Source organism: Cygnus atratus, unplaced genomic scaffold (assembly GCF_013377495.2).
Source record: "Cygnus atratus isolate AKBS03 ecotype Queensland, Australia unplaced genomic scaffold, CAtr_DNAZoo_HiC_assembly HiC_scaffold_48, whole genome shotgun sequence".
Lineage (NCBI taxonomy): Eukaryota > Metazoa > Chordata > Aves > Anseriformes > Anatidae > Cygnus > Cygnus atratus.
This window is the reverse complement of record NW_026110084.1, coordinates 97,045-123,245: the sequence shown is the minus strand read 5'-3', so window position 1 is coordinate 123,245 and position 26,201 is coordinate 97,045. Positions and strand designations below refer to the sequence as shown.

General features: G+C 50.8%; 2 protein-coding genes across 2 annotated transcripts; one reads left to right on the top strand and one right to left on the bottom strand.

The window, feature by feature from the left end:
• Window positions 1–2,467: 2,467 nt before the first annotated feature.
• LOC118261440 (olfactory receptor 14C36-like) lies at window positions 2,468–3,370 on the bottom strand (the record flags this gene model as incomplete). The annotated part of the gene is made up of 1 exon (XM_035572269.2): window positions 2,468–3,370. A coding segment is annotated over one exon (903 nt), but the record flags the coding sequence as incomplete, so codon positions are not given.
• Window positions 3,371–8,042: 4,672 nt separating this feature from the next.
• Window positions 8,043–25,467, top strand: LOC118261439 (olfactory receptor 14A16-like). Its single transcript, XM_035572267.2, has 3 exons — window positions 8,043–8,056; window positions 9,960–10,853; window positions 25,284–25,467. Exons 1-3 carry the CDS (start codon window positions 8,043–8,045, stop codon window positions 25,465–25,467), a joined length of 1,092 nt encoding a protein of 363 aa, XP_035428160.2.
• The last annotated feature ends 734 nt before the right edge of the window (window positions 25,468–26,201 follow it).

The window sequence follows — 26,201 nt, the reverse complement described above, 5'->3', positions numbered from 1 at the left end:
CTGGGGCCAGAAGCCAAAGGAGAGAAGGCTCTCAGTTAAAGGTTAATGGGTGCACGGTTAACGGTTGGACCTGATGATCTCAGAGATCTTTTCCAGCCTAAGTGATTCCATGATTCTATCATGCTCCGAATGCTTTTGCTTTGAGGTGAACAAGTGCAAGGGCGGTCTTCTCAGAGATGTCCAGTTTGCGTATCATTTCAGCTCCTTCCAGCTGTTTGCTGTGAATAGGCCGTAGCTCAGAATGCAAAAATGAAACAGGAAATTGCAAAGTTGAAATGAGGTGAAAATGAAGGTAAGGGCCCTTCTACAATTTCTGCTGCAGCAACTAAATCTCTGTACCCAAGCCTGGCATCAATGCTGCTGCACCAGTCCCAGGCCTGAATGTCGATCCTCTGGTGATGCCAAGCACCCCACCTCATATCCTGTGTGCTGCAGGGTTGCTGCAGAGGGTCTGGGACCTGGGCAGGAGCCCCAAGAGGACACAAGCGTCCATGGTGATGCTCAGAGGATCTGTAAATGTGAGTGTGTGAATCTAGAGAGTGTGTGTGTGTGTTCTTTCAGCTCTGGTGACATTTATGGTGGTAGGGACATCTCCATCCCCAAGGGCGGGGCAGCCATTCCACCTCTGGGCTCTCAGTGTCCAGATCAGCTTTGCCGTTTGTTTGTTTGTTTGTTTGTTTTTTCTGGGCAGGGAGGAGGGCCTGCAGCCTTGCAAGACCAACAGCGTTGGGTTTTGATCTTCAGCTGAAGTCCCAGTTCCCTTAGCCCAACTAGTTAAGTGGTAAGCAAAAGAGCAGCAAGGACTCAAAGGGTTCCATGGAGTAATATGGCGATGCCAAAGAAAGCCAGGACAGGGAGAGACAATCAAGCATTGGGAATTTCTGTTATTTCTTGGGTTGTGGAGCAATGAATTCATAACCTCATCCCCATGGCCTTAATGGCAGAAGTTCTGATGGCTTGGAAAGGAGACCAGCGTTTGCTCCAGGTGTTTGGACTGCAGGGGATGACAGGGAGGTGCCTCAATCCCCCTTACCCCAGCATTTCTGGGAGCTGCTCCTTCCCACTCCCTGGAGCTGCCCCTGCTGGGAGCTGTGTCTCTGTGCCCACGTCTTCTCCCTGTCTGTGCTCCCAAACCCCATCCCACCTGCTGTGTGCTCAGCTCTGCCCTGCAGACTCCCCTAGCAGCAGGGCATGGTCCAGGAGCACTGCTGTTTATGCAGGGGTTATGCAGCAGGTGAGAGCAACCCTGCTAAACCTGGAAAGTTGCTATAGGTTCTCTAAGGCTTGGGTGTTTTCTTCGGATACTTCCAGATTTTTTCACCTCTCAGTGGAAGAGGTCTGGAGATTCAGCACCGTGTTCAGAACTGAGAGTTCCCATCTCAAAATTCTCACCTCACCAGCCAGCAGTAGAAAACAAAAAGCACACTCTCCTTCCCTTTCAGGTACACGGTGCCTCGATCTTCTTCAAAAATCCACTCATAAATGTTCTGAGGGTGGTGATGTGGAGCTGTGAGCAGCCTGTGCCATGCAGCAGCCTCTGGACAGCAGAAGGACCCTGCAGTGACCCTACGCTGGCTGTGCTCGTCAGGCTGGGAAGCTGACCTAGCCAGGTGGGTATCACTACTGCTCACAGAGCCCACCAGGGCTCTATGGAGGTGAAAAGTGCTTGGAGGGACTTTGGAGCATTTCCAAGGGCATTAGATATTCCAGGCGTGCCTCTAGATCCAGGCAGTGATACACCAGTGAGAGTGATGTGAATCCCTCTCCAGCCTCCCATCCCTCTGCTGGGTCCCCACTGCCTCCCCAGCAACCACAGAGTCCCCGTTTGCCTGTGGATACCTGGATCGAGTGATTTTCATAGAAGTGAGCACACCTGGAGTGATGTCTCACTTTGTGGAGAGCCATTCACTGCCCACCTGAGGCACATGTGTCCCCTGCAGATTCCCTCTTTTCCCATATTGTCCTCCTGATGGATGGGTGTCTTCCATGCCATTTGGGGAAACCCTGGATATGTCCCCCAGTGGCGCTCACCATCTCCACTGCCACTAGTCACCGTCACGTAAATCCTAAATCCAAACCTGTCTCTAGCAGGTCATGACGAGACAATGAGTTTTGTGCTCCCAAATACATGGATAAAAAGGCCCTTTTGGGGTCCTATTAGTTTTGGCACCAGCTTAGGAAGAAGAGCCCAGCCCAGTGCACATGAGAGAGCCCATTTTACTACAGAGATGGTACAAAAAGTCAGGTCTGAGCCCATGTTAGACAGACTTTTCCACAGCCTCCAGGTGCAAAAGAGCAGGTCAGTTCGTCAGATGGAGTGAGACAAATCCAATCATTTGTGTGGGAAAATGATAAGGAGAAATAACAACAGTAATGCAGTGAATAAACAAAGCTCTGGCCCAACATGGCGTTTGCAGGGAACAAGTTTCTGGAGACAGATGGGAAGCTTTAGCTCTTAAAAAAATGTCTATGGCATTACTTTCCTAATGGCATCCTTGATCTCCTGGTTCCTCATGCTGTAGATGAGGGGGTTCAGTGCTGGAGGCACCACCGAGTGCAGAAATGACACCACCAGATCCAGGGATGGGGAGGAAATGGAGGGGGGCTTCAGGTTTGCAAACACAACACTACTGATAAAGAGGGAGACAACAACCAGGTGAGGGAGGTACGTGGAAAAGGCTTTGTGCTGGCCCTGCTGAGAGGGGATCCGCAGCACAGCCCTGAAGATCTGCACATAGGACAGCACAATGAAAACAAAACATGACAAAGCAAAAGAGGCACTAACCACAACAAGCCTGACTTCTCTGAGGTAGGAGTCTGAGCAGGAGAGCTTGAGGATCTGGGGGATTTCACAGAAAAATTGGTCCACAGCATTGCCATGACAGAGAGGAAGAGAAAATGTACTGGAAGTGTGCAGGAGAGCATTGAGAACCCCACTGCCCCAGGCAGCTGCTGCCATGGTGGCACAGGCTCTGCTGCCCAGGAGGGTCCCATAGTACAGCAGCTTGCAGATGGCCACATAGCGGTCATAAGCCATGATGGTGAGAAGGTAACATTCCCCTCCAGTGAAGAAGAGAAAGAGAAAGAGCTGGGCAGCACATCCTGCGTAGGAAATGGCCCTGGTGTCCCACAGGGAATTGGCCATGGCTTTGGGGACAGTGGTGGAGATGAAGCCCAGGTCGAGGAGGGCGAGGTTGAGGAGGAAGAAGTACATGGGGGTGTGGAGGCGGTGGTCGCAGGCTACGGCGGTGAGGATGAGGCCGTTGCCCAGGAGGGCAGCCAGGTAGATGCCCAGGAAGAGCCCAAAGTGCAGGAGCTGCAGCTCCCGCGTGTCTGCGAATGCCAGGAGCAGGAACTCGGTGATGGAGCTGCTGTTGGGCCTCTGCTGCCTCTGGGCCCAGGGCTCTTTCCAAGGAGGAAAAGACAGGGACAAGTTAGGACAGAAATCTCTGCTCACACCAAAGGCATTTCTCTTTGACTCTCCTGTCGCACAGTTTTTTCTTCTTGGCAGGACCTTCTTGCAATTCCCTGGTTTGTGCTGGCCGAATGCGCCATGAGGAGCAGGGTCTCTGCCCGACGGCTCCCAAGGGGGCGGTTATGCTCTAACTCCGAGGGCACGTGGGAGCGTGGGGGAGGCAGGGGCCACAACTGATATTTAGAGTGTCTCCAGGAAAATCACACTGACCACAGGAGGGTTTGCCATCAATTGCCCACCCGAATCCAAGGAAACTCGGTTTCAGAGAGGATTTTTAAACAGACTGTATTTAATAAGGCCTTCCCTGTCCCCCTACATCTCACATGGGGTGTCTTCTCTGGAATCAGAAATCCTCAGCACTTCTGCTTCTCCCAGGTTGAACAGCCACAAGTGCTGAGAGGAAAAAGCATTCGTGGTGCAGAGCGAGGAGAGCTAGTCTGTCGTTCGGTATGCCTCCCAGCTTCCCTCTGCTTGCTCCTCTTTGAGATGAAGGGGGAACACACGCCTCTGTTACCCTGAGAAGAAAGCAGACACTGCTGAGAGCTCTGATGGGATGAACTGCAGATCCTTGCCAGGACTGGCCAAGTCCCAGACGTCTGGGACACCTCATTGCCATGGCCACATCTGCATGGGCAGTGCCCAACCTACCACCGCAACTCCCCACCCCAGCCCTGAGAGCACGAACAAGAGCAGCACAGGCAGCAGGAGGGAAAAGAGGAAACACGGCGATGCGCTAGCCGAGAGAGGCGAGCAGGGAGACTGCAGGCACTCAGGAAAGCCTCCCCCTTTGCCAGCTGTGCACACCTCCCAGCTGGTGGCATTGCAGGGCAGCCCCTCTCTGTCCCTTTGCTCTGCCGAAGGAAATGGGCATGTGTCAGGAGAGAGGCACCTCTGCTGTGCTGGAGCTGGGGCTGCTCCTGCCCTGGAAGCCCCAGCTGTGAGAGCAGAGGCTTTGCTGGCTGGGACAGGAGAGCAGGGGGCTTGCTCAGAGCAAGGGGGCTGCACTGCAGGAGGTGACAGGCAGCAGGTAAAATCCACCCTCCCCAGCAGTTCTGACACTAGTTCCTTCCCACTGCCCACCCATGCTGCTGGCTGGCGCTGTCCCTGCCAGGATCTGTTTCCCTGCCACCATCTCAGCTCCCTGTCCAAGCTCCCAGACCGCATCCTACGCGCTGCATGCTCAGCTCTGCCCTGCAGGTACCTCCCCGGGACGGGGCACTGCACAGGGACAGCTTCGTGCTTGCAGGCGCTAAACAGCAGGTCAGACCAGCCCTGATGAAACTGAGAAGGTGATGCTGGTGTTATTTCCAGGTTGGGGGGTGGTGAAGGCATTTCCTAATATTCTTTGTTGTCCTCATGATGGCGGTGTAGGAGCCTCAGCCCCTTTTCTAAACCTCACAGCTCTATTTCGGTTCCCATCAAGAGAAACAAGTGAAAACTGAAAGCACAGCTACGAGGGAAGCACGGAGTCAAGCTGAAAAGGCTGCCTCGATCATACTTACGAAAAGTCCTCTTGGAAATGCGCTGAGGGTGAGCTGAAGCTCTGAGCAGATCCATAATCTATGGGAAGTGCAAATTTAGGGCATCCGTCTGTGCACTACATCCCTATTGCCCTGCAGCCAGAGACTTACCGTATGAGTGGGTGTCAAGGTTCCTCCCACAATGAGCTCTAAATTGTATTCCAAGTTCAGAAAGCTTTTAATCTCTGGCTGTCTCCTCTTCCATTGCCCCTTCCAAGGCAGTGTCCCCAGCCCTGCTGCAATGTGCAGAGGAGCTGCTCCTGGGCAGAGCTGTCTCTCTGCAGAGTTGCCAACTTGCCGGGAACTCCCTCTGTCCCAGGAGCCTGGCTGAGATCAGGAGCAGCTGCCCAGCCCAAGGCATCATTTTCTTTCCCCTCCCTGCTCCCCCCACACTTGCTTGAGCTGTCCCTGGAGCTTTTCTTGTCCCATCGTGAGACAGTGACAGGCAACCATCTCCTTTACCCAGGATGAGAGAAGGGAGTCAGCTTGAGTCAGTATTGCAGGTTTGTAGGCTTGTAGACTGCTATTTCCCGTATTGACCACAAAGCCAGTGGAGGTTGGAGTCGTCTTGCCTTGGTTCAGGTGTGCACAAAATAGGCACCTGCATGTGCACAAAATAGGCACCTGCATGTGACCTGCGTGTCTTAGCTCCCATTGGAATTAATGGAAATGGAGGCCACGAACTCCTGATAAACTTTGAGGCGCCAGAGGTGGTCCAAGATATAAGCAGGTAACTGCAAGCTGAGGTGGACCGATGTGGAGAGGCAGGGCACTGTGTGAGGGTGTCGTCCTGGAGCCTTGTGGGGAATGTCTTCTGCCAACTGAAATGACAGCAGGTGCCCAAGTTGAGGATAATTGATCAAGTTCCTGCTCAGTATGTTCGCAGAAGCCCATTGCAGTATTCAGCTGACTCAGTGGGGTAAGGGAGCTCACAGAATCACAGAATAGTTTGGGTTGGAAAGGTCCCTAAAGATCATATAAATTATTTGAAATTATATCGTATAATAATTTCTTTGAAATGATATCCCCCTGCCATGAGAAGGGACACCTTTCACTAGACCAGGTTGCTCAAAGCCCCATCCAACCTGGCCTTGAACACTTCTAGGGATGGGGCATCCACAACTTCCCTGGGCAACCTCTTCCAGTACCTCACCACCCTCAGAGTAAAGAACTTTTTTCTAATGTCTAATCTAAATCTACCCTCTTTCAGTTTAAAACCATCACCCCTTGTCCTATCACTACCCTCGTTGATGAAAAGTCCCTCCCCAACTTTCCTGTAGGCCCCCTTTAGGTACTGGAAGGCTGCTATAAGGTCTCCCTGGAGCCTTCTCTTCTCCAGGCTGAAGAACCCCAACTCCCTCAGCCTGTCTTCATAGAAGAGGTGCTCCAGCCCCTTGGTCATCTTTGTGTCCCTTCTCTGGACTCGTTCTAATATGTCATGTCATTCTTATACTAGGGGCCCCAGAGCTGAATGCAGTACTCGAGGTGTGGCCTCACCAGAGCCGAGTACAGAGGAACTTCCTTAGTCCTGCTGGCCACACTATTCCCGATACAAGCCAGGATGCTGTTGGCCTTTCTGGCCACCTGGCTCCTATTCAGCCGGCTACTGATAAATACCCCTAGGTCACTTTCCAACTGGCAGCTTTCCAGCCACTGCCCCCAGCCCGTAGTGCTGCATGGGGTTGTTGTGCCCCAAGGGAAGCTGAAGGCTCCCATGAGAACTGGTCTTGCTGCAGAAGACTGAGACAAAGGCGGCAGTAAGCACCTCAGCCTTTTCCTCATCCCTTGTCACTGTATTTCCTTCCACATCCAATAAAAGATGAAGATTCTCCTTAGTCCTCCTTTTTTGTTTATGTATTTAAAAAAACATTTATTTTCTTTAACAGCAATAGCAGGACTGAGTTCCAGTGACCTACCCCTTCTTCCAGCGGTCATAAACACTCCTTTTCTTCCTGAGATCTAGCCTCAACTCTCTGTTCAGCCAGGCCTGTCTTATTCCACGCCGGCTCATCTTTTGGCACATGGGAACAGCCTACTCCAAGAACAATGTTGTGGTGCAACAGGTCCCCCAGAAGGAGATTGGATCCAACCATGGCTTTGTGTTTCAAGGAACCATCAGGGAGCATGGAGTCCTTGTCAATAACGGCAGGAAGATGTTCAGGTGAGAGCAATGTGGGAAAGAAGGGTGAATGTCTACATCCAACAGGGGAAGAGGCACAGGTTTGAGAATCCATAAAACAGCCTGGTGTGGAGAGGATCAAGGGCTGTGGCAAGGCTAAAAGCCCCCACAGAGCCAAGGTCTTTGTCTCCTTGTCTATGGCTGTTGTCTCTGCCACTGAGTCTTACGAGAAGACGTCTTAGCCTTCAAGCTCTTGGGCCTCATTGCCTCCTCACCCCCACCTGTGAACCAGGAAAGTGTTGTACCAGTGTCCTGCACTTGGCAATGTGCATCCCCATATCATATTGCCCTAGGAAGAGCACACAGACAGATGTGAGGGACAGGATCTCCCTTCCCAGGGGCCAGGGGTCCAGGTTTGGCCATCATGCTTGGTGAAACACATCCATGTTTTCTATGCATCAGAGCCACTTTGACATTGTCTTCTTGTCATCACTTCCTCCAATTTTCTGCTCTAATGAACTCCAGGGAATCTTTGTCAGTAATGGCCCTCAGTGGGACACTCCAAGAAACTTCAGAGTTTGCATCTGACTTGGACTTGAGAGATTTCTTGAAACCCCTCTCAGTGCCTGAGGTTCATGGGCTCATCACCAAACACACCAGAGAAGTCATTAAAATAACCTGGGAGGAGACTGGGCCTCTGCTCCTGAGCTGGACTGGGCTCCTGGGACAGAGAAAATTCCTGGCAAGTGGGCAGCTCTTCAGAAACAAGGCTCTGCCCAGGAGCAGCTCCTCTGCAAAGGGCGGCAGGGCTGGGGTCACTGCCTGCAGGTGAGAAGGGGAGAGCAGAGAGTGAAAGAGAGGTTAGGGGCAGGCTGGAGTGGGAGGATGCTGAGATGTCGCTAGAGGAGAAATCATTACCACCCTTGACATGGTAAACCTCTGGCTACAGGGCTGTAACTGCCCCTGGAAGGGTCTACAAATCTGTGTGTAGCTCAGACCCCATCAGGTCTTTCAGAAGGACTGCCAGGGAGTCTTATTAAAAATGTGTAAAGGGCTGTGAAGCTGGGGGGCAGGCAAGGGTGCCCAGGGTGCTGTGGGGAGAAGTTGTGGGTGGAAGGCCCCCCCCCCGGCAGGACAGGGCAGGGTCCTGCTGCTTTCAACAAGGTGTTGTGTGTCTCTACTTGCATTTGTTATTCGCTGTGGTGACAAGGATGTTCAGAGGACTGGAGCACCTCCCCCATGGAGACAGGCTGGGTTATTCAGCCTGCTGAAAAGAAGGTTCTGGGGAGACCTCGTTGCAGCCTTCCAGTACCTAAAGGGGACCTACAGGAAAGCTGAGGAGGGACTGTTTGTCAGGGGGTGTAGTGACAGGACAAGGAGTAGTGGCTTTAAACTAAAAGAGGATAGATTTGGAGTAGATATCAGGAAGAAATTCTTTGCTATGATGGTGGTGAGTCACTGGAACAGGTTGTACAGAGAAGTTGCTGATGCCACATCCCTGGGACCATTCAAGGCCAGGTTGGGTGGAATTTTGAGCAGCCTGTTCTAGTGGAAGGTGTCCCTGCCCATGGCAGGGAGGTGGAATTATGTGGGTCTTCCAACCTAAAACATTCTATGATTCTATGCCATTTCTGCTGGGTACTCTTCCCTAATCCCTTTTCTAGGCATTGCCTGGAAGGGAAGGGCTCTGTGCTTTCAGTTTTCTAATCTTGATTCCCTTGTTGGGGGGGTGGAAGGTAAAAATTTAGGTGCTGATAGCAAAAGATGGGAGGGGGGATTTGGACACCTCCCTGGTCAGTCCTTCAATGAACATGCTTTTCCCCAAAAAAGCCCCCCTCGTTTCCTCTCCCACCCAGCAAAGCCTCTGCCCTTAAGGCCATGGGGACCGAGGCATAAGCTGCCTCCTCTGCAGCCCGAGCCCCAGTAGAGTAGACGCTCCCGAATGTCCATCTGTCCCTCCCTGGCCTTGCGTCCCTCCCCTGGCAGGAGCATTGTGACAGTTCTCCTTCTCTCTCCACTCAGTTGTCCTGCTGCTGTTCTCCTTCTCAGATTGTCTGGGGACAGAGAAGCTCAGCTGCAGCTCAGGCATGCATCTTGCAGGTCCTGCCATACAGAAGTGTCCATGCAATCAAGGTGTCCAAGTCCCCTTCTAACCTGTGGGGCTCAGCAATGCAGTCCTTGGGTTGGGGATGAAGCTGACTTTCTATTAAGGAGAATTTTGAAGAAATGCTATTTAAAATTGCACAGCTCCCATCACTGCCTAATGCCCTTTCAGGGGAACACCTGAGTGTGATCATGAACTAGCTCAAAGAGTTGCCAGCACAAGGCAGTTGAGAGCAAGACAGATGGGGAGAGAGACTCTCCTCACTCTGCACTAAGATTCTGTCCCATTGTCTTCCAGGAATACTAATATAGCACTTGCAGCATGGTGGAAATGCCAAGGATGTCTACCTGCAAAAAATACTCCTCAGGTTTGACCAGGGCAACAGGAACAAAAGAAACAAAACAAAGTCCCCACAGCATAGATCTGCAGTCTGGTGAGTTGGGAGCAGCAATACTGCAAAGGTCTTTGATGTCATAGGTGTATTTAACCAGAAATCACTCCTGGCTCCAATGTTCTTGCTGCAAAGCAGGATGGACTTCTCTAGAGCCCACAGCAGAGTCCCCTGCTCACCACTGCACCCTCAGGAAGCAATAATTCAGAGCTCCATCCAGGCACTTGGATGAAGTTCTTCCTGGAAGGGCAGAGGCTGTGAGAAATGGATTAGTCTGTCCTCACTTGTCATTGACTTTTCCTCCTTGGACAGGCGCCCATGGTCAGAAACAGCAAATGTCCAACTAGCAGCTCCATCACTGAGTTCCTGCTCCTGGCATTCGCAGACACGCGGGAGCTGCAGCTCCTGCACTTCGGGCTCTTCCTGGGCATCTACCTGGCTGCCCTCCTGGGCAACGGCCTCATCCTCACCGCCATAGCCTGCGACCACCGCCTCCACACCCCCATGTACTTCTTCCTCCTCAACCTCGCCCTCCTCGACCTGGGCTGCATCTCCACCACTGTCCCCAAATCCATGGTCAACTCCCTGAGGGACACCAGGGCCATCTCCTACTCTGGATGCACTGCCCAGGTCTTTCTCTTTGCCTTCTTCATCACAGCAGAGTGTTGTCTCCTCACCATCATGGCTTATGACCGCTACGTGGCCATCTGCAAGCCCCTGCACTACGGGACCCTCCTGGGCAGCAGAGCCTGTGCCACCATGGCAGCAGCTGCCTGGGGCAGTGGGGTTCTCAATGCTCTCCTGCACACAGCCAATACGTTTTCACTGACCCTCTGCCAAGGCAATGCTGTGGATCAATTTTTCTGTGAAATCCCCCAGATCCTCAAGCTCTCCTGCTCAGACTCCTACCTCAGAGAAGCTGGACTTCTTGTGATTAGTGTCCTTGTCGACTTTGTATGTTTTATTTTCATTGTGCTGTCCTATGTGCAGATCTTCAGGGCCGTGCTGAGGATCCCCTCTGAGCAGGGCCGGCACAAAGCCTTTTCCACGTGCCTCCCTCACCTGGCTGTCGTCTCCCTGTTTGTCAGCACTGGCATGTTTTCCTACCTGAAGCCCCCCTCCGTCCCCTCCCCATCCCTGGACCTGGTGATGGCAGTTCTGTACTCGGTGGTGCCTCCAGCACTGAACCCGCTCATCTACAGCATGAGGAACCAGGAGATCAAGGACGCCCTGAAGAAAATGAGGCAATGTACAGTATTTCAGTGTTAATAAAGTACTCTGCTGCTCATATGATTCCCAGAATTTCACATGAAAACCCAGGACTGTCTTTGTCCATAGTTTTTTTCTTTTCTTCCCATTTTTTCTTCGTTTTGTCTTTGCTTGCTTTCCTTCCGTAGCGACCAGCACAGATGACCCCCAACACCTCTAAAAGTAGATTCCCAGCAGACCTTACTAACTACTTCTCTGAGCAGCCTGAAATCTGCTCTCCCAATATCCAAGGTCAACGTTTTGGTGGCAGTTTTTCTTCTACCACCAAAGATTTTAAAGTTGACTGCTTCACTCTTACTGTGGCCAAGACAGACACTAATCACCACTTCACCCATGAGACCATCTCTATTTAATAGCAACAAATACAGGAGGGCACCTTTCCTAGTCGTCTCCCCTAATATCTGTACCAAGAAGTTATCAGTGTGAATTAGAAATTTCCTGGACCAGTTTGTATCAGCTGTATGGTATTCCCAGTTAACATCTGGCAAGTTGAAGTCACCCATAAGGACAAAGGCAGCTGATCTACAGATTTCCCCTCATTTCCTATAGAATAATTTTCTGATTGTCATCATGCTGGCTGAGTGGCCTATAGTAGACTCCCACAACAACACATGCTTTATTTGCTTTTCCCTTAGTCCTTACCCAGAGGCTCTCAACCATATCATCACCAACTGCAAGCCCTGTACAGTCCAGCCCCTCCATTACATACAGTGCCACCCCACCACCTGTCTGCCCTGCTTATTCCTCCTGAAGAGGCTATAACCATCCACTGCAGCACACCATTGTCCTGGTTTCAGCTGGGATAGAGTTAGTTTTCTTCCTAGTAGCTGGTATGGTGCCGTATTTTGGATTTAGGATGAGAATAATGCAGATAACCCAATGACATTTTCTTTGCTGCAGAGCAGAGCTTTTACTAAGTCAATGACTTAGCTTCTCTGGGGGGAGTTGTCTGGGGGGCTGCCACTGCTCAGGGATGGACTGGGCATTGGTCAGTGGCTGGTAAGCAATTCAGTTGTATTGCATATTCTTTTATCATTATTATTATTACTATTATTATCCCTTCTTCTTTTTCTGTCCTATTAAACGGTCTTTATTTCAACCTATGAGTTTTACCTTTTTTTTTCTGATTCTTTCCCCCATCCCAGTGAGGGGGATTGAGTGGTGCTGAGCTGCCTGGCAGGTTAAGCCACAACAATCAGTCACAGAACTCTTCCCACCAAGTTTTGCTTATGGCAATGATTTTGCAACTGGGGGACTGAGCCAAAGTTTCGAGCTCCTCTTGCTTGTTTGTCATGCTGTGTACATTGGTGCAGAAACACTTCAATTGTAATTTATTGTACCCAGCACCTTGTGGAGCAGATTGAAGGACCACACTAGCACACAGTCCCTCAAATTTTGGTGTGCCATCCCATAGATTATGACTGGAAAGCCTGATTTTATCCCTTTCCCCCTTCAAATCTAGTTTAAATCTAGCTTCAATCCAATTTAAAGGACATGTTAAATGTACAGCCCACAGTGAAGAAACATAGACTTACCTCTACCTAAGGCACATGACTCCATTTCCTCAGCTAAATACCTCCACAGGCTGCCCTGAATATAACAAGTAGGGAGAAGGTTCAGTTGTCCTACATGTGTGCATCTGCTTCCATTTCACCTGCCAAAGGGATTTCCCACCAGGCCCCAGATGCTGCCCTGACTCCCAGAAATACTGCGTTAGAGCTTGCAGATACCTGCAAATATCTTGGATCACCTCTGGCACTGAGTTTGTGTTTGATCCGCTCACTTCTACTCTACAATATCTATTATTTACCGTGGAAGGTTAGACAAGAGTATTTTGTGCACACTTGAGGAGAGGCCAGATAAATGCCTGAGGTGGGTGGTGATACAGTGAAAGCCATGTCATGGTCCTCTGCTCCTGAGCTGTGCTGGGCTCCTGGGATGCTTTGCCCAGCAGCAGCTCCTCTGCACCACACAGCAGGGCTGGGGGCACTGCCTGCAGGAGATGAGGGGGCAAGAAAGAGAGAGGTGTTAAAGGCTGAGTGGAGTGCAAGAACAGGGCAATCCCAGACATGAGGACAGGCTGGGTGAAGGGCTCATCGAGAGCAGCCCTGAGGAGAAGGACTTGGGGGTTCTGGTAGATGAAAAGCTCGACATGAGCCAGCAGTGAGTGCTTGAAGTCCAGAAGGGCAACTGCATCCTGAGCAGCATCAACAGAGGGGTGACCAGCAGGTGAAGGGAGGGGATTGCCCCCCTCTGCTCTGCTCTTGTGAGACCCCACCTGGAGTCCAGGTCAGGATCCCCCAGCACAAGAAGGATGCGGACCTGTTAGAACGGGTCCAGAGGAGTTACACGAAGATGATCAGAGGACTGGAGCACCTCTCCTATGGAGAAAAGCTGAGAGAGCTGGGGATGTTCAGCCTGGAGAAGAGAAGGCTTCGTGGTGACCTCATTTGCAGCTTTTCAGTACTTAAAGGGTATTTAGATGGAGAGTGACTCTTTGCTCAATCAGATAATGACAGGGTGTCCTGGTTTCAGGTAGGACAGAAGTTAATTTTCCTCCTAGTAGCTGGCAGGGTGCTATGTTTTGGATTAGAATGAGAAGAGCGCTGATAACATGCTGATGTTTTAATTGTTGTAGAGCAGTGCTTACACCAAGCCAAGGACGTTTCAGCTTCTCGCTCTGTCCTGCTAACGAGCAGGCTGGGGGTGCAGCAGGAGCTGGGAGGGGACAGACCCAGGACAGCTGACCCAAACTGGCCAAAGGGGTATTCCATACCATCTGACGTCATGCTGAACAATATATATAGGGGTGGCTAGCCGGGGTGGGGGGCCGGCTGCTCGGGGATAGGCTGGGCATCGGTCAACGGGTGGTGAGCAATTGCATTGTGCATCACTTATTTCGTACACATTATTACTATTAATACTATTATTATTATTATTATTATTATTATTATTGTTATTATTTTCCCTGTCTTAATAAACTGTCTTTATCTCAACTCACAGGCTTCACTTTCCCGTTTCTCTCCCCCGTCCCGGAGAGGGAGGGGGGAGGGTGAGCGAACGGCTGTGTGGTGTTTGGCTGCCAGCCGGGCTAAACCACAACAGTCCATTTGGCGCCCAACGTGGGGCACAAAGGGTTGAGATATCGACAGATTTGACCAGAGTGTGTTAAACTAAAATTGGTATAAGTATTCAACCTGCTTAATAGTTGCTAGTCACAATGTTGATTGCCTTAATCTCAAGTCTGCTGTGCCTGTTTCCCAAATTGAGTTTTATAGCAAGTTACTTTCTGTATGTGCTCCCGGTCGTGCTGTTTATCCTCTCCGGGCCCTGGTTTAAGATTGTTATGGTACTGTGTGGTGTAACGATGGCTTATGAAATGATGAGATATCTGGTCATGACTCTAACCTGGTATTTGTACTCAGCACTGTCGTCGACTCTATACTTTGGAAACCATATCTCAGAAACTATTAGCAATTACACCTATTGCCTTTTTTCATCAGGGAGTCAATCTCTGGAGGGGACAGGGGAAGATATTTTTTCCTACCTGTTCACTCTCCCTTCCTCCTTCACCACCCTCTTATCCCCCGAGCTAGTTACGGTAGCTCTCCAAGATGTTGAATATCCTTGGGATACTCAGACCAGCATGTTCTTGTTGTTATGTCTCCTGAATGCGCTTCAGGTTTTGTTTAAGGTTAAACAACTACTTAGGAATCTCATCCGGAGATCTGTCTTGAGGCGGGATATTTGCGAGTGGCAGGGAGTGTGGGAGGATATGGGCAGGTTTCTAGGGCAGTGGGCACCTCCAGTGTTTTGGACATTCACCCCTGAACAACTGCAAAATCCTAAAAAACTGGTAGAATGCTTGAAAAAAAGGTGTCATGACTCTGGCAGTTCCAAAGTGACACAAATCACTGTGGCGTGCTGGGGTCTGGCTTGTGCCTATCGAGCTGCAATTGATGCTACTATCAACCTAGTGACAGACCCTGCGGCCGTTCCAGTCCCAGCTCCCGCAGCCGTTCCAGCTCCAGCTCCCGCAGCTGTTCCAGCTCCAGCTCCTGCAGCCGTTCCAGTCCCAGCTCCCGCAGCCGTTCCAGCTCCCACAGCCGTTCCAGCTCCCGCAGCCAGTTCCAGCTCCAGCTCCCGCAGCTGTTCCAGCTCCAGCTCCTGCAGCCGTTCCAGTCCCAGCTCCCGCAGCCGTTCCAGCTCCCACAGCCGTTCCAGCTCCCGCAGCCATTCCAGCTCCAGCTCCCGCAGCCGTCCCGGCTCCCGCAGCCGTTCCAGCTCCCGCAGCCGTTCCCACTCCTGTGGCTGGGTCAGAGAAACGAACTGTAGCAGTGCAAGTTGCCCCTGCAGAGGGTACTCCAACCCCTGTGGCAGACTCTGTGGCTGGGTCGGAGAAATGAACTGTAGCAGTGGAAGTTGCCCCTGCAGAGGGTATTCCAACCCCTGTGGCAGACCCTGTGGCTGGGTCGGAGAGGCGAGCTGTAGCAGTGCAAGTTGCCCCTGTAGAAAAGGTGAAAAAATGGTATAGAGACTCAGGTCGTTTAGAACGCAGAAAGTCTTCTGCTAAGTCTGGGCGTGGAGAAGACGAGGCTGGGCCATCAAGTGTGCAGAAGGATGAAGATGAGGATGAGGATGTCAGAAAATCAACAGTAACTACCCGAACCCTATACCAGTGTGAGCTACGAGATGTGCGAAAAGATTTTGGTCGCTGTATAGGTGAACAGCTTGTCACCTGGCTGCTCCGGTGCTGGGACACTGGAGCCAATGGTGTGGAATTAGAGGGCAGGGAAGCCAAGCGGTTGGGATCCCTTGCTAGAGATGCAAGCATTGACAAAGCAATTGGAGATGGAGCACGATCTCACAGCCTCTGGAGGCGTCTCCTGTTAGCTGTGAAGGGAAGGTATCCCTACAAGGAAGAACTTGTATGTCTACCAGTCAAGTGGACCACCATGGAGAAAGGAATCCAGTACCTGAGGGAATTAGCCGTACGGGAAGTAATTTATAAGGACCTAGACGATGCACAAACATCCACAGATCCAGATGAAGTCCAGTGTACTCGACCCATATGGCGGAAGTTTGTACGGAATGCACCATCAACATGGGCCAGCACATTGTCAATAATAACCTGGAAAGACAGTGAAGATCCCACAGTGGGTGACATGGCTAAACAACTCCGGGAGTACGAAGGAAATCTCTCCTCTTCCCTACAGGCCTGCGTCTTGGCTGTGGAGAAACTCTCTGAAGAGTTCCACCAACTTAAAGAGAATTTATCTTCCCCCCCACCTGAACGAACCAGTGGCCACCAACTAAAAGAGAATACTTTGGAGAAACTTTTTGAAGAGGTCCACCAACTTAAAGAGAGTGTATTTTCTTCCCCACCTGTACAAACCAGCGTCTCGGCTATTAGGGGTAAACGTGCATCCGTGCAAAGAAGACAATATGGTGGGTACACACCCCGCGCCACCCTGTGGTTTTACCTACGTGACCATGGAGAGGACATGAGAAAATGGGATGGAAAATCTACTGAGACCCTAGAGGCACGGGTACGTGAGTTGCAAAAGAAAACAATCGGGAGATAGGGGTTCTCTGAAAAGTTTGCTGCTCCAACTTCTAGCAGGCAGTCTTTTAAACACAGAAACGAAGATTCTGACCAGGACTAGAGGGGCCCTGCCTCCAGCCAGGGGGAGGAAAGGGACAACCGAGTTTATTGGACTGTGTGGATTCGATGGCCTGGCACGTCTGACGCACAGAAGTATAAGGCTCTAGTAGGACACCGGTGCACAATGTACTCTAATGCCATCAAGCTGTAAAGGGCCAGAGCCCATCTGTATTTATGGCGTGACAGGGGGATCCCAGCAGTTAACTGTATTGGAAGCTGAAGTGAGTCTAACCGGAAATGAGTGGCAAAAGCACCGCATTGTGACTGGCCGGATGCTCCGTGCATCCTTGGCATAGACTATCTTAGAAGAGGATATTTCAAGGACCCAAAAGGGTTCCGCTGGGCTTTTGGCACAGCTGCCTTAGAGACAGAGGACATTAAACAGTTGTCTACCTTGCCCGGTCTCTCAGAGGACCCTTCTGTTGTGGGGCTGCTGAGGGTTGAAGAACAGCAAGTGCCAATCGCTACCACAACTGTGCACCGGTGGCAATATCGCACCAACCGAGACTCCCTGATTCCCATCCACGAGCTAATTCGTCAACTGGAGAGCCAAGGAGTGATCAGCAAGACTCATTCACCTTTTAATAGTCCCATATGGCCAGTGCGAAAGTCTAATGGTGAGTGGAGACTACCAGTGGACTATCGTGGCCTGAACGAAGTCACGCCACCACTGAGTGCTGCAGTGCCGGACATGCTAGAACTCCAGTACGAACTGGAATCAAAGGCAGCCAGGTGGTATGCCACAATTGATATTGCTAATGCATTTTTCTCCATCCCTCTAGCAGCAGAGTGCAGGCCACAGTTTGCTTTCACTTGGAGGGGAGTCCAATATACTTGGAATCGGCTGCCCCAGGGGTGGAAACATAGCCCTACCATTTGCCATGGACTGATCCAGTCTGCGCTGGAGCAGGGGGAGGCTCCTGAACACCTGCAGTACATCGATGACATCATTGTGTGGGGTGACACAGCAGAGGAAGTTTTCGAGAAAGGGAAGAAAATAGTCCAAATCCTTCTGAAGGCCGGTTTTGCCATAAAACAAAATAAAGTTAAAGGACCTGCACGAGAGATCCAGTTTTTAGGAATAAAATGGCAAGATGGACGTCGTCAAATCCCAATGGATGTGATCAACAAAATAACAGCTATGTCTCCACCAACTAGCAAAAAGGAAACACAAACTTTCCTAGGTGTCGTGGGGTTTTGGAGAATGCATATTCCAAATTACAGTCTGATTGTAAACCCGCTCTACCAAGTAACTCGTAAGAAGAATGCTTTTGAATGGGGCCCTGAGCAACGACAAGCCTTTGAACAAATTAAACAGGAAATAGTTCATGCAGTAGCCCTTGGGCCAGTCCGAACAGGACCAGATGTAAAGAATGTGCTCTACACCGCAGCCGGGGAGAATGGTCCCACCTGGAGCCTCTGGCAGAAAGAACCTGGGGAAACTCGAGGTCGACCCCTGGGGTTTTGGAGTCGGGGATACAGAGGATCTGAGGCCCGCTATACTCCAACCGAAAAGGAGATATTGGCAGCATATGAGGGAGTTCGATCTGCTTTGGAAGTGCTCGGTACTGAAGCGCAGCTCCTCCTGGCACCCCGACTGCCGGTACTGGGGTGGATGTTCAAAGGAAGAGTCCCCTCTACACATCATGCAACTGATGCTACATGGAGCAAGTGGGTTGCGCTGATTACTCAGCGGGCTCGAATAGGAAACCCCAGTTGCCCAGGAATCCTGGAAGTGATTATGGACTGGCCAGAAGGCAAGTACTTTGGGATATCATCAGAGGAGGAGGTGGTCCGTGCTGAAGAAGCCCCACTGTACAACAAGCTACCAGAGAATGAGAAGAAATATGCCCTGTTCACTGATGGGTCCTGTCGTATGGTGGGAAAGCATCGGAGATGGAAAGCTGCTGTATGGAGTCCTACACGACGAGTTGCAGAAGCTGCTGAGGGAGAAGGTGAATCGAGTCAGTTTGCAGAAGTGAAAGCCGTTCAGCTGGCCTTAGATATTGCTGAACGAGAAAAGTGGCCAGTTCTCTATCTCTATACTGATTCATGGATGGTAGCAAATGCCCTGTGGGGGTGGCTACGGCAATGGAAGCAGAACAACTGGGAACGCCGGGGCAAACCCATCTGGGCTGCTGCATTGTGGCAAGATATTGCTGCCCGGGTAGAGAACCTGGTTGTAAAGGTACGCCATGTAGATGCTCATGTGCCCAAGAATCGGGCTACTGAAGAACATCAAAACAACCAGCAGGTGGATCAGGCTGCTAAGATTGAAGTGGCTCAGGTGGACCTGGACTGGCAACATAAAGGTGAATTATTTATAGCCCGATGGGCCCATGACACCTCAGGCCATCAAGGTAGAGATGCAACATACAGATGGGCTCGTGACCGAGGGGTGGACCTGACCATGGACACTATAGCACAGGTTATTCATGATTGTGAAACGTGCTGCAATTAAACAAGCCAAACGGTCAAAGCCTCTCTGGTATGGAGGACGATGGCTGAAATACAAATATGGAGAGGCCTGGCAGATTGATTACATCACACTCCCCCAAACCCGCAACGGCAAGCGCCACGTACTTACAATGGTGGAAGCAACCACCGGATGGCTGGAAACATATCCTGTGCCCCATGCCACCGCCCGGAACACTATCCTGGGCCTTGAAAAGCAAGTCCTATGGCGACATGGCACCCCAGAAAGAATTGAGTCAGACAATGGGACTCATTTCCGAAACAACCTTATAGACACTTGGGCCAAAGAACATGGTATTGAGTGGGTGTATCACATCCCTTATCATGCACCAGCCTCCGGGAAAGTTGAACGATACAATGGACTGTTAAAGACTACACTGAAAGCAATGGGTGCTGGGACATTCAAAAATTGGGAAACACATTTGGCAAAGGCCACCTGGTTAGTCAATACTAGAGGATCTGCCAACCGAGCTGGACCTGCCCAATCAAACCTGTTACGCACTGTAGAAGGGGATAAAGTTCCTGTAGTGCACGTAAGAAACATGCTGGGTAAGACAGTCTGGGCTACTCCTGCCTCAGGAAAAGGCAAGCCCATTCGTGGGATTGCTTTTGCCCAGGGACCTGGATGCACTTGGTGGGTAATGCAAAAGAATGGGGAGGTTCGGTGTGTACCTCAAGGGGACCTAATACTGGGTGAGAATAGCCCATGAGTTGAATTGTAGTATGTTAATTATCATATAACACTGTATGTCATCACTACCATGGTTGCTATATATCATAGATGAAAATGGTGACTAATTAGAAGGTATTGGAAAGAGTGTAACCTGAGCATGACATAAATGGTATGGAATAAGGGGTGGATATCTGTCCTGGTTTCAGGTAGGACAGAGTTAATTTTCCTCCTAGTAGCTGAGCAGGGTGCTATGTTTTGGATTAGAATGAGAAGAGCGCTGATAACATGCTGATGTTTTAATTGTTGTAGAGCAGTGCTTACACCAAGCCAAGGACTTTTCAGCTTCTCGCTCTGTCCTGCTAGCGAGCAGGCTGGGGGTGCAGCAGGAGCTGGGAGGGGACAGACCCAGGACAGCTGACCCAAACTGGCCAAAGGGGTATTCCATACCATCTGACGTCATGCTGAACAATATATATAGGGGTGGCTAGCCGGGGTGGGGGGGCTGGCTGCTCGGGGATAGGCTGGGCATCGGTCAACGGGTGGTGAGCAATTGCATTGTGCATCACTTATTTCGTACACATTATTACTATTAATACTATTATTATTATTATTATTATTGTTATTATTTTCCCTGTCTTAATAAACTGTCTTTATCTCAGCTCACAGGCTTCACTTTCCCGTTTCTCTCCCCCGTCCCGGAGAGGGAGGGGGGAGGGTGAGTGAACAGCTGTGTGGTGTTTGGCTGCCAGCCGGGCTAAACCACAACACAGGGAATGGTTTTAAACTAAAAGAAGGGAGATTTAGATCAGATATTAGGAGGAAATTCTTTACTTGGAGGGTGGTGAGGCACTGGAACAGGTTGTCCAGAGAAGTTGTGGATGCTCTATCCCTGGAGGTGTTCAAGGCCAGGCTGGACAAGGCTCTGGGCATCCTGATCTAGTGGGTGGCATCCCTGCCTACAGCAGGGGATATGGAACTAGATGGTCTTTAAGGTCGACAGGGGAGGTTCAGGCAGGGTATCAGGAAGAGGTTCTTCACCGAGAAGGGTGGTTGCACACGGGAACAGGCTCCCCAGGGACATGGTCACGGCACCAAGCCTGTCAGAGTTTAAGAAGCGTTTGCACTGTGCTTTTAGTCATACGGTCTGAATTTCCTGGGTAGACCTGTGTGGAGCCAGGAGTTGGACTCGATGGTCCTTGTGGGTCCCTTCCAACTTGGGATATTCAGTGATTCTACTTAAAGTGCATCTTGTTCATACTCTGTAATTTCCAGTCGTTTCTGCTGTTGGACTTCCTATATAACATGCAACTCCGATCACGGTTACAACAATTTGAAAGTACATCCATCATAATCTCCACCCCTGGTCCCTTCAGACCAGGCTACAGAATTTAACATTGCAATGAACTCCTCCCCTCACCCCTGCTCCATGCAGTGTCTATTGGCCACGGCCTCTTGGAGGTGTACCTCCTCCGGCATGGCCTTATCCATAAGCCACAGTCCCTTCAGAAGTCTACCTGCTGTGTTGAGGACTTACCCATGGCCACAGATGCTTTGAGGTCTTCTGCCATGGCCTTATGCATGGGCACAGACACTGCAAGGTGTACCTACTGTGGCATGGACTTCTCCATGGCCACAGATGCCTCGAGGCGTACTTTGCTCTGGAGTGGACTTGTCCATGGACACAGATGCTTTGGGTTGTGCGTGCTGCCATGTGGAATCACCCACAGGTCACAGTTCCTCTGACTCAAGTTCACACTGGAGTTCCAGCCTGTCCAGTACAAGCAGCACAGGAAAAGCAGCAGTGCCCTGGCCATCCACCAGTCCGGGCACATGGCCATGGCTGTTATGAGAATGTTCCCAGGCACAGCAAAGAAAGATGAGAAGGAGTAGAACAAACAGCAGATTCAAAAGCAGCCACTAAAAAGCACTGGAATCTCATATACATACAGAAAGGCAAGGAAGCCCTGTGGCAAACACAGGAGACTGCCAATTAGCAGCCAAACCGCTATGACATCGATAAATTTGGTCTCCACACTCAAATCTGTCATCGTCTCGAACCCTTTGTGCCCCAAAGAACTGTTTTGGTTTAGCACCAGAAGGCAGCTGAGCATCGCACAGCCACTCACCCACTCATCCCAGGTGGGATGGGGAGAAAATCAGAAAGGTAAAAGTGTGAGAACACATGGGTTCAGATATAGACAGTTCACTAGGCAAAGCAAAATCCACGCACGCAAGCAAAGCAAAACAAGGAATTCATTCGCTACTTCCCATTGGCAGGCAGATGTTCAGCCACTTCCAGGAAAGCCAGGCTCGTCACCCGTAATGGCTTCTTGGAGGACAAATGCCATCATTCCTCGTGTGCCCCCTTCCTCCTTTACCCCAGCTTTTATTGCTGAGCATGATGTCGCATGGTATGGACTGACTTTGGTCAGTCCAGGTCAGCTCCTGGCTCTGTCCCCTCCCAGCTTCTGGTGCACCCCCAGCCTCCTCGCTGGTAGGGCAGCAGGAGAAGCAGAAAAGTCCTTGGCTCTGTGTGAGCATTGCTCTAACACATCAGTGTGTTATCATTGCTATTTTCATCAAAAATCCAAAATGTAACGTCATATGAGCCTCTATAAAGGTAATTTGACAAAAATCATGCCAAAACCATGACAGCTGCCTATGCTACCCAGAAAATAACAAACAAGTCATGATTCACTTGTCCTAAACGTGGGCATCATCTACTATTTCAGTTGGCCAAAGGAAATCTCTTTCATACTTAATAATGATCCCTTATCTCTTAATTACCTGCACGTGCCTTGAACCAATACTGGCTCCACAAATGTTACCAGGTGTTTGCATCAGAACAACTGGCCCTACTCTCCATCACCATTAATTAGCATGGGAGATGAGACAAGGAGCTCAAACGCAAGTACTTATTTCGTGCTTGCCTGAATTGGGGCAAGAGGAATCCCACTCTGAGGGTTTGTGGGGTGCATGAGAGAGAGCTGTCTCCTTCCACCTCCAGAATGGCAAGCCCAGAATGAAATGCTTTTTTTGACTCAGTTGAATCTCTTTCCTCAGCAGCAGTAAAGGAGATCCCTCCTAGGAAAGATGATTCTTAAACATAATTCTTTGTGAGATAGAAGCAGTGACGCTGCGTGAAAGAAATGTCTCTCCCCAGCTGAGATAAGTGGTTATGTCAGTGTCTTTCACAATGGTTTCTCCTGGAGCCCCAGAGACATCTCCATGGACCAATAGTGGCAGAAAAAGAGATGCTTTGGGCTGGGTCTCTGCTGCTGAGCTGGGCTGGGCTCCTGGGACCGAGGGAGCTCCTGGCAAGTGGGCAGCACTGCAGAGAGACAGCTCTGCCCAGCAGCTCCTCTGCATGGCACAGCAGGGCTAGGGGCACTGGCTGCAGGCACAGAGGGAAGATGAGCAAGGCAGAAAGGGAATAAAGGCAGTCGGGATGGTGAGAGCAGGGATAAGCTCATCGCAGGAGGAATCTTCGCAGACCTTTACACGGTAAGTCTCTTGCCACAGGACAATGCAGTTCCTTGAAGTGTCTCCTAGACCTGGCACATCTCTCCATGGGCAGGACCTGTCAGTTTTCTACATGTAGTTGGGGGCGGTGACACGTTAGAATTTTTAAGAAGGGATTAAAAGTTGAAATCTGTTTCACTGACAGGCACCTGAGTCTCTAAGCATCAAATGCCAGTCCCACGTGGCTTTTAGGCAGCAGCAATCAGCTTTCCAGCCTCCTAAGTACCTGCACACACCAAGATGCCCCGGGGCTCCCAGGCTGGGAGGGGGGAGTTGGGGACCCCACAGTCAGCCTTCAGTGAACATGCCTTTCTCCAGACAAACTGCTGGGTCTCCTCTTCCACCCAGTAGAGCCCCCTTAAGGCCAAAGGGCCCAGGGCAGGAGAGGAGGGTCTCCTGAGTGTCCATCTGTCCCTCCCTGGCAGGAGCATCGTGACAGCTCTCCTTGTCTCTCCACCCAGCTCTGCAGGTGCTGTTCTTCTCAGGTGGGATGGGGATGGGGGGGCTCAACCCATACAATCCTGCCATACGGATGTGTCCATGGGAACAGGGTGCTCAAACCCCCTTCTGACCTGTGGGGTTCAGCAATGCAGTCACTTGGGTGGGGATGAAGCTGACATTATCTCAAGGACACCCTAATTTTTGGACACATGGAAGTACACAGGTTTCCACTAGGGAGGGGTTTTCAAAGAACTGCTCTATGAAATTGGATTCCTCTGCTCTCAGCAGTGCCAAATTTCATTTCAGGGGAATATCTCAGTTTGATCATCCTCAAGCTGGAAGAGTTGCCAACACAGGGCAGTTGAGAGCTAGACTGATGGACATAGTGGCTATAGTCCCTCTGCACCAAGGATCTATCCCTTTGCCTCCCACGTCTCTCCATACAGCACTTGGAGTACGGTGGTAATGCCAAGGATGTCTACCTGCAAGAAACACTTCTCAGGTGTTATGGAGGCAACAGGAACAAAATAAACCAAATTAAATACCCACAGCTTTGTTCTGCAATCCTGGTGAGGTGGGAGGTGCTCTTGGATACCATGATTTAACTGGAGGTGACTCCTGGTTCCAATTTACCTGATGCTGCACAACAATACTGACTCCTCCGGAGCCCACAGCAGAGCCCGCTGCTCTCCATTGCACTCTCAGCAAGCAATAAGACAGAGCTGAACCAGGGATCTGAACAGAGGTGCTCCTGGAGGACAGAGACTGTGCGGGTGGGGTCTGTAAGAAGTGGAGGAATTTTTCCTCGCAGAAGCCTGTCCACACTTCACACTGACTTTTCGACTTTGTACAAACCCCCATACCCACAGGCAGCAGATGCCCAACAGCAGCTCCATCACCGAGTTCCTCCTGCTGGCATTCGCAGACACGCGGGAGCTGCAGCTCCCGCACTTCGGGCTCTTCCTGGGCATCTACCTGGCTGCCCTCCTGGGCAACGGCCTCATCCTCACCGCCGTAGCCTGCGACCACCGCCTCCACACCCCCATGTACTTCTTCCTCCTCAACCTCGCCCTCCTCGACCTGGGCTGCCATCTCCACCACTGTCCCCAAAGCCATGGTCAATTCCCTGAGGGACACCAGGGCCATCTCCTATGCAGGATGTGCTGCACAGATTTTTCTCTTTGCCTTCTTCATCACAGCAGAGTGTTCCCTTCTCACCATCATGGCCTACGACCGCTACGTGGCCATCTGCAAGCCCCTGCACTACGGGACCCTCCTGGGCAGCAGAGCCTGTGCCACCATGGCAGCAGCTGCCTGGGGCTATGGGTTTATCAATGCTGTCCTGCACACAGCCAACACATTTTCTCTTCCTCTCTGCCAAGGCAATGCTGTGGACCAGCTCTTCTGTGAAATCCCCCAGATCCTCAAGCTCTCCTGCTCAGACTCCTCCATGAGGGAAGCTGGGCTTCTTGTGGCTAGTGGATGTTTAGCCTTTGGGTGTTTTATTTTCATTGTGCTGTCCTATGTGCAGATCTTCAGGGCCGTGCTGAGGATCCCCTCACAGCAGGGACAGCACAAAGTCTTTTCCATGTGCCTCCCTCACTTGGTTGTGGTCTCCTTGTTTGTCAGCACTGGCATGTTTTCCTACCTGAAGCCCCCCTCCATCTCCTCCCCATCCCTGGATCTGTTTGTGACTGTGCTGTCCGTGGTGGTGCCTCCAGCACTGAACCCCCTCATCTACGGCATGAGGAACAAGATGCTCAACGAAGCTCTGCAGACAATACTGGAACAAATGCTAGTTCAAGATCACTAAGGTGCCCATCAGCCTCATATGATTTCCAGGAACTCACAAAAATCCCACCTTTTTTTAAAATTTTATTGTATTTTATTTTGTTGTTGTTGTTGTTCCTTCTTTGTTCTACCTATGACTAGTAATTCCAATTAAATAATATTAATCATCTGACTTCGTCCTTATCCTTATACCTGTGGCATTTTTCCTGAGCAGCAAACCTTATATACATAAGGAACCAGGCTGCTTGGAAAACTACAGAAACCAGGAGAAAATGATCAGTTTTACCTCCCACCTCTTCCCATCTCCTCTGGAGCTGGGGAGCAGCCCCAGCGTTCAGGAGGGGCTGAGGGGCTCTGAGCTCAGCTGGCACAGGGAGGAGCAGCCCAGGTGGCCTTCAGAGCTGCCTCTCACTGCCCAGTGGGTTCTCCCTCTCTGCTGCCTTCCATCTGGGGCTGCTGCTTCCCTGGAGCCATGGCCATGGACTGCAGCAGGATGTGGTCTTGTCAATACTGCTCTCATTTCGTTGATGCTCTCATTTTCACTGATAACATCAGGGTGTTATCAACATTATTGTCATCCTAAATCCCAAACACAGCACCATACCAGGTACTAGGAGGAAAATTAACTCTATCCTAGCCAAAACCAGGCGATGGTCTTTGACTTATATGCCAAGTTCTGTCCTCCCTGCAGTAGGGCTGCTGGCATATGCCACCCTGGAAAGGTGTCTGAAGCTGCCAGGAGATATCAGAGGATCT